The sequence below is a fragment of the Apaloderma vittatum genome, unplaced genomic scaffold (genome assembly GCF_000703405.1).
Source record: "Apaloderma vittatum isolate BGI_N311 unplaced genomic scaffold, ASM70340v1 scaffold3103, whole genome shotgun sequence".
Classification (NCBI taxonomy): Eukaryota; Metazoa; Chordata; class Aves; order Trogoniformes; family Trogonidae; genus Apaloderma; species Apaloderma vittatum.
In genome coordinates, this window is record NW_009709631.1 from 249 (window position 1) to 14289 (window position 14041).

The 14041-nt window shown below is 43.5% G+C and overlaps 1 protein-coding gene across 1 annotated transcript in view; it reads left to right on the forward strand.

Annotated features, from left to right (window-relative positions):
* The first annotated feature begins 370 nt into the window (after positions 1-370).
* Positions 371-14041, forward strand: part of HS1BP3 (HCLS1 binding protein 3) — a 45931-nt gene continuing 32260 nt past the window's right edge. The window contains exons 1-3 of the mRNA XM_009866991.1: positions 371-532; positions 8986-9193; positions 11387-11600. Coding sequence (XP_009865293.1) covers positions 434-532; positions 8986-9193; positions 11387-11600 — 521 coding nt within the window. The 5' untranslated portion in view covers positions 371-433. The remainder of the gene's footprint in view (positions 533-8985; positions 9194-11386; positions 11601-14041) is intronic.

Below are 14041 nucleotides of genomic sequence, written 5' to 3' on the forward strand. Positions count from 1 at the left end.
CCATGGGTTGTGATTCTTTGTCTGCTTGATTCTTTGTCCTTTTGTGTAGGACAGCACCTTCAAGTCCTGTGAGTGAAGCCCTGTTCTGAGTGAATCCCCATCTTCTGTTTCCAGAAATGCTGTCTTCCAGGCAGATTGTCTGAAGTGGCCAGTGGCAGCCACTTTGGGACAGAATATAGGAAGGAGGCCATATCCGAATTTGTGTTGTTGCAGAGTGGGGACAGTGTTAGGGTAGGATCTGTCTGGTGTCCTGGTGAAATGGGAGTCTGCACTGATTTCCTGGAGTTTTGAGCTGGATCTTCAGAGGGGGTCAGTTAAAAATCTTTGTGCTAGTGCCTGAACTCTGCCGTATATTTTCTTCCCTAGGCAAATTCAGAATACACACACGGGGCTGGATTTGTCTGTGCCGGAATACCAGGAGATACGTGGGAAGATGATGTCTGGCCATGTAGAGTATCACATTGTCGTCGTCACTCGACTGGCTGCCTTCAAATCAGCAAAGCACAAGCCTGAAGATGTAGTTCAATTCATGGTAAATGTTTAATCAGTGCTGTCTTAGTGATCACTTTTTTAATCAGCTTTGATTATTTTGGACCTGATGTAGCACATACTTTGTCACCGTGGCCTCCCTGGGTCAAGGTCCTTGGTAGGACAACACAGTCTTTACCGTTTCTGCAATAGAAGTATTATACATATATTAATTGAACTTTTTATTCCAGGAGCTCAAAGCAACAATAACAGTTTGGTGTTACTTTTAAGGCATTTTGCATTGCGGATCAACAAATAGAAACCAATTAAGCTTTTTGTAAGTCCTGCTACAGAATTAGTTTCTCTGATACACATATCAGTGCTGAGACTTGATACATAAACATGAAATAAATATATAGGAGTTTTCTTGAACAGAGAGAGAATCGTGGAGGGCAATAATAGGAACTAACCTTGCAGTAGGATAGCCTTGGCCTTTGAACCTTGACGTGTTTTCTAATACTCTAAGAGAGTTTTACAAGGAAGTGTCCTTACAAAACATAATTGAATTGGTTTGTCTTTTGCATGATACCTGACGAGTAAAGGTTTGAAAATACAGCACATGGAATTAATTTCACCTGTTTTATAGCACGTGCATGCCCACTTGAGCACCTCTCACTATCGAGTTGGTGGAAAAAGGTGCATTTAGGGTATCATAGAATCATAGAATATATTTCATTTTGTCTGTTTTAGCTTATCCACTGCTGAGCTACTCCCAAGAGGTGCATTTCTCTGTCCATTGACTATAAAGGGGCTTTAAGGGGCTGCACCCTCTTGCATGCTGTGAACATCCACTTTTTTCAGACGTTGTCTGAAACGTTGGAGTGATATGAGTGTGTGGTTACGTGGTAGACCATTAGCTGTGGCATAACTCACACTTAATACATGATAGCTGCTAAATGGATATTTGCACAGTCTGATTTGCAGATAAAGCCCCATCTGTCAGTGTTATGAGGACGTGTACAGTGAGGAGATCTCATACATTCATTGCACTCTTTATGCTATATATAACTTTATGGTAAAAGCAGCAATGCTGGCATGAGAGTCTGTTCTGTTCTCCCTTCTTGTCCCTGACTGCTTGTTCTCACTCCTGCAGTGTTTTCTTCTGTGTGCCTGTGTTACGTGGCTATTCTGCAACATCAGCTGAGGAACTGCTCCTGGCTGAAAATGCCTATTTGGGGGTTTGTTATTTAGTACAAATTTACGCCTGTTTCTTGAGCCTGAGTTGCACAGCCCCATTAAAGTCAGGTTTAGAACAGGGGAGTGGCCAGACCTGGGCAGATAAGGGAATGTTTGTATTTTTTCTGCAATAGTGCCTTCTTATGTTGTGCAATATTTCCATGCAGCTCTCTGCAAGAAAGAACCCAAATAAACCTGAAGTGTTGGACTGGACTAGTGTCACCTAACATTTTCTATCGCTTAGAAAAAAGTAGATAAAATCAGCTTGTCTATAAAGAAGAGAAACAGACTTTCTACTGTGCCCCCTCCCTGCTTGCTGACGTTGTGTTTTACCATGTTCATGCTCTCTAGGAGGAATTTCAGCGCTTGTTGCTCTTCTCAAGTGAAATGAACCTTTCTGATTTCTTCCCTGGTCAAACCTCCTGACTTTTTATTCCTCATGAAGAGGAAAACTGGTAGTCTGATGCATCTCATCAGATACATTTATTTTTCAGCTGACTAAGTCTGATATGTTACATAGTTTGGTGTGTGAGAGTCATTTAAAACCATGAGCTGGGAGTTTGGAGGATGAATGTTCTGCGTCGATTCATGAGTCTTCCCTCTATGTGTTACTGAAAGGAACAGAGGGATTCAGCTGTACCAACTTACCTCTTGGGAAGTTAGATATCTTAATCGGAGGCTGTCCCTGCTTTTATGATCAAGGGGGAATGAGGTGGCTCAGCCTCTGGAAATGCCTCTCATAAAGGGAAAATATCCTACATTTTAAACAGCTGGGGCAGGGGGTTTCAACTCCAGGCTCAACTGAGTTGCACAGACCTCTCTTTCTGTACCATGGGAAGTGCCCTGGGATTTCCCACCTGGCCTTCAGAAGGTTGTGGATCTCCCGTGGGTCCTGTGTGATATTTAACTGCCCCACACAAGCCCCTTTGGATGCCCCAAAGCGTCTCAGGTGGCAGGAGATGCCTGTCCTCAGCCAGAATAATCTGCTCTTTGTGATGTCTGTGTCTGCTGCGGATTTCTAAGCTCCCATCCCAGTCCAAACCTTGTGGCTGCCAGGTGAGGTGAGTTGCACCTGTAGTGTCTGTGTCATGCCCTGTTCTGCTGGGTGTTTTACCAGCACAAACAAGAACCACGACCCTTCCCCAGAGAATTTGCAGGGGAAGCGTAAGAGGAGCAGGTGACTGGGGAACAGCAGAGGAGAAAGGTTACATTGGCAGCAGATCCAGTGCCTCAAATTTATATCACAAGATGGAGTGAGTTGAGACGGCTGAAGGAGGGAAAAGAAGCAGCTGTGCGCCTGTTCTGCCTTCCCCAGCATGGGAGAGGGAACGTTTGTTTCGCTGTCGTTGACATTAAAAAATTTGAGAGACTGGAGGAAGAAGCCAGTGTCGCAATGCTGAGATGGCAGGTAGGTTAGAGAAGATGGGTGGGCATGGTAGGATTTTCATTGGCTCTGGACTTGTTAATCCAATTTTGACTACATCAGGAGCCAGATTTGTGTTTTGAGATCCTTCATCTTCCACCTACTTCCCCTCTTTCTCTCCCTGAAGTACCAGCTTAATTGCTCTTCCCTCTCTAGCTGCTTTTCCAGCTGAAGTGACTGCCCTCTGCACTCTCGTGCCCTAGGTGGCAGCAATGAAACTGCTTTTCTGTGCGTAACAATGTGAGCGACTGCAGGCAGGGAAAATGACTGAGTTTATTGCTCAAATAGTTTCTCTGTACCCCTTGGCCTATGACCAAAACCAGAAGAACATCAAAAAGAGATTTCAGATCTTACCTGAGGAGTTACTTTTCTGGGACTATGCAAAATCAGTATCAGCATTTCTGGGTGAAACAGTTGTGAAGCATTAAAAGAAGGATTTTGCTTCAGTGATGACTTTTGGATCTAAATTCTTAGAAACCGGGAAGATTATTTTTTTAAGAAAATGCCATTTGGAAAATGGGACAAATGGGTTGTAGAACTGCTTGACCTTGGGGTTATATTTGGTAATTGAAGGACAAGTCAGCTGCATTTCTTTCAAAGGTCAGAATACTCTTGCCCTATTGAAAGAGTGAAATTGGTTTTATCTTTAGTACTGCATCAAAGGTACTGCTGCAAAGGTGATATTTAATTATTCCTTGTAGTTTTGCCATTTTCTGTGAGAAGAAGAAAAGGTTATTTTTCTTAAATGCATTTCTTCTGACCACACCTTACCTTTTTGAGCAATTCTCTTCTCTCTTCCCAGACTTAGTAAAAATTCATCCGGCCTATAGTGCCTTCTCTTTTTATCTGCACCCACTTTAACTACTTTTACAAGTTGCATTTGCTAGTCAAGTTCTTTCTTTTCCAAAGTTGAACAAATAACTACTAAGGTTTGACAGGCGCAACACATTTTTGGGAGGAATTTACTATTGAACTGTCTTCCTCTTGTAAACTGAGGGAGTATAAGTGCAGGTGTGTGTATTTATTTATATTTTCAATATTGCTTGTCTGTATATGTTGGCCTTCTTTCTGTGGGCCTCAAAATCTGTGTGTTGGGGTTGACCGTACAGGTGTGCTGTGAAGATAAATTCCCTCATGTTGTAACCTTGGGGGGGGGAATAAAAATCCCTGCTCAGTGCAGCAGTAGCTTCAGAAGCCGTTAAGAATTCACATTGATGAAAAAGAAATAGAGTGCTTGCTCTTCTGCTGGGCAAAGCAGATGGGGAGAGCAGCATGTGGTCGTGTAATTAAAATCTACCGTAATGCACACCCGTGAGGTCACCAAGCAACAGGAATTCAGGTCTGGCTTCACTTGAGAGCGTGCGAGAGAAAGCTTGGCTGTGCTATCTGCGAGAGAGGGTGCTTTTCATTCCTGCATCCAAAGCTAGTGCTTATTTTAAAGGGCAATGCTGCTGTATCCCCCTATTTTCAGACAGCATTAAGAAGGGGGCTTTGTAAAAAGAAAAGTCGCAGTAGCCATACGTTTGTCACAAAATACTGCACAAATGAGAACGCTCCACGCTGGCGTGCGTTGGCTGGCCAGAGGGCTGGAGCGGGCTCTGAGACCTCCAGTTCGCTGAAATCCTTGCAGTAGATAAAAAGCGTATGAAGACTGGTTTGACGTCAGAAATGGGGCATTAAAAGGAGCATTAAAGGAAGCATTAAATTCCATTAATACTGAGTGGGATCACATTCTCCTGTGCACGTCTGAAAGTCCCAGGCTCGTATCCTACAGCCATTCTGGGGTGTGTGCCTTCATGCACGAGGTTCTCAGGAAGAAGGGGGCAAGACACATGCATGAGATTGGAGGGATTAGCAGCAAACTTCAGGCTTTCGCTTTGAACTTCCTGGTGGTTTTTCTTAACCTTCTAGCTATATTTGATCATATTCAACTTACTTATTCCTGGTGCAAAAAATAACCCATCCCTGTTTGTCTTTAAGCTCTGTGTTGGATGTTAATTGTTACAGGCAAATAGGATCTTGACCTGGCAAATATGCACATGCTTTGCTGTATTTGCATGATTAACTCTCTTGAAGTGAAATAGACTGAGCCTTTGATATTATGACTTGAGAGAACTCCTTGAAGTGCGTGCTCTCAGGCTGACTTACAGGTGGTGGGGGTTTAGCCTCTACATTACTCACAGAGTTCAATTAGAGGCACGGAAGGGGAGAGGATAATCGCAGAATCAAGACCTAGAGGAGTTGCAGGCTGCAGAAGGAAAAATATTTGAATATTAATCGAATGGTGCTTTGTTTACTTAATAGGATTGATGAAATAGGGTTTAGAGCAGCATTTATTTTTTTATCCTCACATTTTGGGCCATAGGACTGTTTTCAACGGATTATGAGTGCTAATGAGGAAATGCAAGACTTAATTTTTTTACATGCTGATGTGCCTTTCTCCTGGAAAATTGTCAGAGGGCGTCAAATTGAAAGGGTCCAGAACTGTCACGGCAGAGCAGTGCTTCCTGGTGGGAAAGGTGTGAGAACGTTCTGTGTGACGTGTGGGGCTTGACCTGAGAAACACACTCGGTGAGACCTGGCGGGTGCTTTGCGAGGCCCCTGCGTTGCCTCTGTGCTGTGGCACCCATAGCCGGGTCCTGGACCTGTTGGGGGAGTCCAGAGGAGGGTCATGAAAATGATCAGAGGAAGGAAAGGCTGAGAGAGTTGGGGTTGTTTAGCCTGGAGAAGAGAAGTCTCTGTGGAGACCTCAAGACCGGTACTTAAAGGGGGCCTGAAAGAGAGACAGTGAGAGAGTTTTTACCAGGGCCTTTGGTGGCAGGGCAAGGGTTTTAAACTGAAAGAAGGTAAATTTAGATTGGACATAAGGAATAAAATTTTTACAGTAAGGGTAGTGGGACTCTTGAACAGGGTGCCCAGAGAAATAGTGGATGCTCCCTCACTGGAAGTGTTCAAGGAAGCTTTGAGCAACCTGGTCTGGTGGAAGGTGTCCCTGCTCACGGCAGGGGGGTTGGATCCTTAAAGATCCCCTCCAACCAAAACCATTCCGTGATTCTAAATGCATCAGTCTGAGGTTGTGGGATTCAGCCAGTCTCTCTGCTGTATTTCCAGCTCCAAACCCAAGGCAGAGATGGCAGTAGCGTTGAGCGGAGATGTTTACGAGCCAGCAGCAGCCGGAGCTTGAGGCGATGGGACAAGCGGCGAAGAGCCCCGCAGGCAGGGACCAGCACTGGGCTCGGCTAAGGGGGGAATGTTTTAAGCTGGAGGTTTGTCATCTTGCTTGTGCGGTGGGTTCTCCCGGCAGAGGGCATCCCTGCATTGCTGGAGATGAGCTTGTGGTGCTGCAGGATTTGGGGAGCACGTTATCGTGCTGGGGGTGCAGCGTCCTCCCTCTCGCTGTGCCGCCTCCCGTGTTCTGGTTGGTGGTGGTGTTCAAAGCCCCCCGCGGATTCACAAAGGCTCAATTAGCTGTAGGATGTGAGGGTGTGCATTTGCTTGAGGTTCAGTGGCGCGATTAGGCATAAATTGAGATTTATGAATAATTTGCAGAGTTTGATAGAGGAGGACTGAAAATTAAGTGAGGAAAGAAACAAGTTTGTATGTCGCAGTTCAGTGTTACTTTTTGAGTAATTTAAAGCTGTTTTGGCATAGTCTTGTTGATTGGCTGCTGTCCTGTAATGCTTTCAGACATGAATTTGTTATTTATTATTGAAATTAATTAGAAGCTAAACGTTTTTCACAAATGAGACTTGATTATTATTTTTATCTGGGTGGAGGATAATATTGCTTCTTTTGAAAGCATCCCACAGTGCCCCTACCTCTGTGCTTATACAGTATTTTTGGGAAGGGCTCTGGTATCACACCCTCTTCAGAGTGCAAACTAGAAATGTACAGCAACTCAGAAATCCCAGAATTGCTTTCCTTTCTCTTTTTCGAGTATCTTTCAAAGGGAGGGTTGTCTTGTTCTGAGAACATCTTTTTACGGCCATCACTTGAGTGCACAGTTGCTGAATTGTTTGTTAGACCCTACACAGTGTTGCTCACGCTTACCTGTGTTGCTTACAGGAGACAAGCCTAAAAATCTTGGTTTTCATTCCCTTGTTGACTCAGGTTTGGTTTTGTGCTTCAGAACTTTCTTAGAGAGCTGCTTGTCTTCCGTGACCACACCCGTAGTGAACATTGCACAGCTGAAATGCAAATATTTTTCAAAGCAGCTGGCTTAGTTGATAATTACTGCAAAAGCCAGGGAAGTGTGAAAGCTGAGGTGGTTATTGCTCTTCATGCCTACGTCTGATTTAGTGAACTAGTCGAGGTGTGGCTGTTAAGGTCAGGACATGTTCCCTGGCCTAGAGGGCAGTTAGCACAGGCTGGCAGCCTGAGACTTTCTTAGTAGCTGCAATTGGCATCGGTGCCCAAACGGGGTACAGCGTGGTCTCGGCACCAGGCTAAATCTTGGGCTGAAAAATTACCTGGGGGAGTGCTGGCTGCTCAGAGTCAGAACTGTGCCAGACATCCTCAGGTTCCAGTAGACACTATAAGGTTCCTAATAGACACTTTAAGGTTCCAGTGCCTGCATATGCCTGATACTGTTTAGTTTGTTGGTATAGATGCAGTTGATGGATTTGGGGTTAATCTGTAACTTGTTTCCCTTCTACTTGCATGATTTTTCTGGGGTTGACTTTCTTTTGTCACTGTGTTGGTGGAAGAGCTCTGCCATCTTCCATCCCAAGATGTGGTGCTTGAGTCTCTGCGTCTTTTTATGTTTTTGTATTCACTAGGATTCGCTTCACTGGAGTTCACTAATGTATGTTACAGGAGGATCAGAGCTGGACCCTAGCAGATGACCTGTGCTACACACACCTCACTGGCACTAGTTGTTTGGATTGGGCTTTTTTTCAGTCTAACTCTGTATTCATTGAAACACATTCATAGATTATGGAACCATAGAGGGCCATGATGAATGTATTTTCTGGATAACACCACAGCTGCAGAGCAGGACAGTCACTCTCCATTGGACGTGTAACATCACTTAGAGATATTTTTTTGGTTCGTTTGGGGCCTTTGTGTGTTGATTTTTTTAAGATACTGAATTCAAAACTTAACATGGCATAGAGGCCACACCACTTCTAACCAGCTTTCCAATGGTTATTGCTTTCCTTGTAATATCTTGGGCCTCATTTCTCCTCAGGCTTCCTGTCTTTGTCTGCAGAAGGACTGACTATTCACTGTTGGCATCTTCTCCCTGTATGAGAACATGTAGGCCGTGGCCAAGTTGTTATTTTCTCAGAGATGAACTGAATAGTCAGGATTCATTTGAAGTCTTTGCCCTTCAGTTTCTGTATTAGGTGCTCTGCAGCAAATGTGTCAGGTTTTCAGGCTTGAGAGCCAGAAGGGCACTGAAGCCCACCAGGATTTGAGAAATAGGTCTTCTGGCTCAATGGTGAAAAGAGTCAGGCTGCTCTCTCCATCACATACCTCCCTGGCTGGGCTTCTCTTCCTTCCTGTCTAGGAGGGCCAGGCATCGTAGAGCTCGTTTTTAGCAGTCAAGGCTTTTTGCCTCTCTGTAGCAGTGACCATCCCAATATTTAATTAGATTATGAGTCACACAAATGGATGGTGGATACCTGGCAATGAACTTCAGCTCCATTAGGCAGCAAATTTCATTAACAGAAGACCAGCAACAGTGCTCGGGGATTCAACGTGTAGGTAACAGGCTTTTACTAAGCTGTAGATCCTTGGTAATATATGTTTTTCCCCTTTGGTTTCTGGGGTTGATGTTTCACAGCACTTGAACTGCTGCTTTGCTGCTCAGCACTCCCCTGTAAAGAAACTTACCCAGGTGACACGTTTCGTTGCAGGTTTCCAAGAAGTACAGCGAGATAGAGGAGCTCTACCAGAAACTAGTGGCACGATATCCACAGGCTTCTCTTCCACTCTTGCCTAGAAAAGTTCTCTTTGTGGGGGAATCTGACATCTTTGAACGAAGAGCTATGTTCAATGATATCATGAAGTTCATCTCCAAAGATGAAGATCTAGCGACGAGTCCTGAGCTACTGGAGTTTTTAGGTAACTAAAAGATGTGTCTCCTCTTCCATGAGTGTGCTTGATAAAAGTGACTCAGGCAGTCAAAAACTAGAGAATGCCAGAATAAAGACTGTCACTGGAAATACCCTCTTGTGCATCTAGAGTGCTGCATAGTCATGTTTAGGAGCGTTTTCCCTTCCTCTCAGTGGATTCCTCTCATGCGCATTCAGAAGTGTTGATAGCACAGTGCTTGCTTTGAAGGTACCTGTCCCAGCATCACTGACTTCCCTTAGGCATATACGTAAGCTTTGATTCAGAACACGTAAGTTTAGAAACCTAATAATCATATATTGCCAGTGGAGAGATGAACCCTAAAGGGACGGTGCAGAGTCACCCTTAGTGATCAGCTGTTCCACGTTTTGTCTACTTTTTATTCCTAATACAATTGCTGGGCCTTGCTGAAAAAGGTCCTAAAGCAAATTATTCCTTGAGAATGATTTGAATAAAACCAAGATTCCCTGTTAATTAAACCCATTCTCTGACCTCTTTTTTTGTGGTTTGTTTTTTGTGTTTTTTTAACTTTCCTTAGCCTATGTCCAGCTCCTGTAACCTCTCCCAGTGATTCATATAGTTCCTTTCATATGTTCCCTGGGCATAGCAGGGAGTGAGTGAATGAACGGAACAGATGGACTCTCTGCTCTTAATTCAGCTGAGAGCTGCTGAGCAGGGAATACTCCAGCCTGGTGCTGTGTAGAATTCTCAGTGTAACATTAGTTTTAAGGAGGTGAAGTTGCAAGGTGCTAGCAAGTCATGTGTGAACTGCTGATTTTGCAAAAGTGTCAGCTACGGCCAGATTAGAAGTTCTGTGAGACTGGCAGCTTTTTTAAGTCAAAGGGGGCAAACCTACATAATATTTGGTAAAATCCTTTTGCTAATGAAGTTTTGAAATGTTTTTGGTGTTTTCCCCTGGGAGTTTTCTCTTAAAAGCAGACCCCTTGCACAGAGAATTCAGAGTTCATGTTGACTGATCTTTGCATGCTCATTAGCCGAACCATGGTGCCCGTGCCTACACTTGAATTAGTCTGGACTGACTTTATGCTGTGGAGAGACTGGGTTCCAGTAATGTGACCCATTCTTTGAAATGGACCGAACCGAGTGGAACTCAGAACATACACTGCAGCTCCTTAGCCTCGTTGTGTACACTTTTTGTGCCGATGCTGGAGATACAGTCAACCTATTTAGGGGTGTTTAGGGAGAATCAACATGGTAGAAACAAATGACCATGAGGATAAGATAAGCAGCATCCTAACATTCCCTGCCTACCCCAGCCACCAGTCTCTTGCCTATAAGGGGAGCATAAGACCACTTGCTCAGTGAAGACGCCCACCTTTAGTCAGTGGAGTCTGCCCTGGGTGATGCAAGCGTGAAAAGCTGGGTGAGGTGAGTCTCCCATGCCGTGTTACCTCAATGGTCAAAAGGATGAAACGGTGAATTTTAGCCATTGTGGTTTTCACTAGCCTGTTTTTAGCTAGTCTCATTATTTTAAATTGCTTTCCTGAACATCCAGAGACTCCACAGCAAGGAGCAGTTCTGTCCTCGTTCTCCTGAGCCTTGCATATAACAAGTGTGGTGAGAAGACTTGGTCAAAGCACATGTTTCAGTTTGCTGACTTTGCTCAGTTGGATGCTGAAGAGAGTTAGAACTTCAGACTTCATTTCTAAGTGTGAATTGAAGCCATGGAAACTTTTTCATGCTGCCTAATGCTCTAATTTTAGCCCAAATTAGTTAAATTAGTAACAAAAAGTGGACTTTATCTTAGCAAGCCATGTGAAAGTTACCTACATCTAAGCAGAATATTTATGGCCTCTCTGTAGCCAGTGGAGAGAAATAGGCACTTCAGTGGGAAGCTCCTCCTCACCATGTGGGAATTCTATTGTTTCTGTTGACTATAGAAGGAACATAAATAAGCAGATTAGACATGCACTGCTATATCTCAGGTAAAGTTAGTTTCCTCTGTCTTTCTCTACTTATCTACTTTAAGTCAGTAAACAGATCAGAAACATAATGACACATAGCAGATAGAAAAGACAGTCGGGAATGTTGGAAGATGTTTGCAAAAGCTGGCCATGTCCTTCATTCCCCAAACAAAACCATCAGGAACAGGTGCAAGGTATTAAATACAACATAGCTGTAGTCCTCTGTACTCAGCTTTGCATCCGTTACTGTATTTTGCAGGAACGAGATCTGCTAGTGTTGTTGACTTCAAGAGTAAAAACGTTCCCGATGACAAGGAGAAAGAAGATGAAGAAAATGAGGCATTGGATTTTTTCAGAGAAGAGAAGACACCTGACTTAATCTCACAGTTTTCATCAGTGGAAAATGCCAAAGAAGGGGAGAAGAAAGAGGAGGAAGAAGAGGAAGAAGATTTAGACCCTCTTGGTATAATCAGGTATGGCTGGCAGTGCCTTTGTAATTTAGCTTTTGGCCTAGTTTTATGATACCGGTCACTTGCAGCTGAATTTCACAGAGGAGGAGAGTCTTCTGCAGTTCATCAGAGAGATGCCTTGGTAGAGGGAAGAGACTTTGTTGTGCCTCTTTAGTGCATTCATGAGGAAATCCAAGTGACAGGGGCATTGTGAATGCCTTGGTAACTACAGCAGCTACAGCAGCCACTTTGTTGGACACTGTAGGGTTCCACCACAAAACATAAAGCCACCAGGGTCCAGTGGATGTGCAGGTCTGGAGAACACAAGTGTTTACAGTGTCTGGAACTGCTGTGGGGCTCACTTGTGTTTACAAGAAGGTAAAGTTCTAGTGGCATAAAGACCAGAAGAGCCAACATTTCAATCATGATGTTCACAAACAGGTTTTTCTTTCTTTTTTTTGCTTATCTGAAGGTGTCACATGGTAAATGCTGCTAGGACATAAGCAGTAACAGCTTGAGAAATGATAACAGAGTCCAAGCTTGGAGTTGTTAGTGTCTGGGATTGCATACCTGTCCAGTAATTTCAGACAGTTATTCACATCAAGATGGAATTTCTCACTTAATTCCCAACAGCATCTCTAACTACTGAAGCTTGGAAGCAAATTTAGTATCTCAGTGGCTAGGATCATGACTAGTGACTACTTATGGTGTCTCAATCTTTAGATGTCCAAGTAGAAAAGACGTAGCAGTTCTTGATCTTCAGTAAGCACTGACTGACTCAAGTGGATTGTTTCAGCCTCCCGTGGTCAGCAGCCACTACTGAATGTTCTTTGTCTTGGACCCAGACAGTACTTTCGAAATGCTTTTTCACAGCAGTGAGCAGTAACAATTCAGAACAATTCAGAGCCCTTTCTTGGTGCTTCCCAATAACCTTGAATCATTTCCAAGGGGATCATTAACTCCAGGCTCTAGGCTGGAGTCTCCCACATTAAGTTGGGTCAACTACAGTGATTAATACTGGAAGCATCGTTTGGATTTTACTCCTGCTATTCTAATCATATGTAATGGTTGATTTCCATGTACTGTCCTTTATACTTGAAGTATTTAAACCCTTACATATCACCAGAAAACTTTAAATATTATTCTTTTAACCAAACATGTACTTAATTACTCAGCATCAAAATTGTTCTTCTGTTGAAGAAGAGTTTAAAAAAGTTAAATAAAGTTAGATAGAGCAGGACTTCCCACAAAATGATCCTTAGCTGGTAAGTTTACAAAAGAAGCTGTCCTTTTTTGGGTAGGAAAATGATCTATTGGGTCAGCGTAGGCAATGTGTTTTCCAACTTACAACAAGTAGAAGCGGTAAAGAGCTTGCTGTGCCAAAACAAGCAAGAAGTTTGTTTTTCTGCTCTGCAGAGTTTGACATGGCATTTAAAAGTCTTGATTATTTTGGTCTTTTAATGCAGAAGGATGAGAAGATCTAGTATTTAATCCTCATTTAGTTTATTGCTTCCATTCCGTTCGAGAACAGAATTCTTAACTGAATCAGAATAACTTCTTTTAGATAAGAAGTGTGGGCTCTACTGGTACGGAGCTGCAGCAGGACTTGTTACCCAGTCAGATGTTTTTCCACGCTAAACCAGTCATTGGCTAGCTGTAAAAAAAATAATCTCCATATGCATTTATTATTATTTTTGTAAGTCTCACATGTAGTACAGTGTCAAGACAGAAACACCGATGTGGAGACAGGAATCCTGAACCTGATTTTACATTGTCTCTATTCTCTTGCAACTCACCCTGCTTCCATGGAAGATGTTTTCAATTCACGTCAATAGAGATTAGCTTGAACATAAGCATGATGCATCCCAGCTCTTAGTGGAAAGGTGGGAGGCCAAAGGCAGGAGCTGGGTTGCCAGTGGGTGGACATGTCCTGGGTGACCAGTTTAGTTAGGTGTCTTCCATGCCCATTAAAATGTTTGGTGCTTACATGCTTTCAAGAGGGAGCTTGCAGGCCTCACAGCTTTAGTGCTTCAGATGTGCTTGGAAGTTACTTTGGGATGGGAATGAATAAAAATAGAGATGATGCAGACTGCATAAATATGTTTAGTGGTAAACTGCTCCCTAATGTCTAGTAAATTCAGATTAAAAAAAAAAAAAGTAATAATCCACAATCCTTTCCCCTGTGAAAAACCTTTGAAAAGATGAGCAGTCAGCGCTGAAACAAGCCTGTCCGTTCCAAGCAGTACTGGTGGCCAGGGTGCTTTGAACAGAAGAGCTCTGACGTAAATTGAATCATGTGTTTGGCGTAATCTTACGGGTTTTTTCTTTCTGGATGAGGATAAAACTGCTCCAGTAGCACAGGCCTCCATATGTTGTCAACACGCTTCAGTTGGTAGCAACTTTTCCTCCTGGGCCAGAAGGCTGTGACTTGGATTTGGCCCAGCACTGCTGCTGCGCTGCTGAAC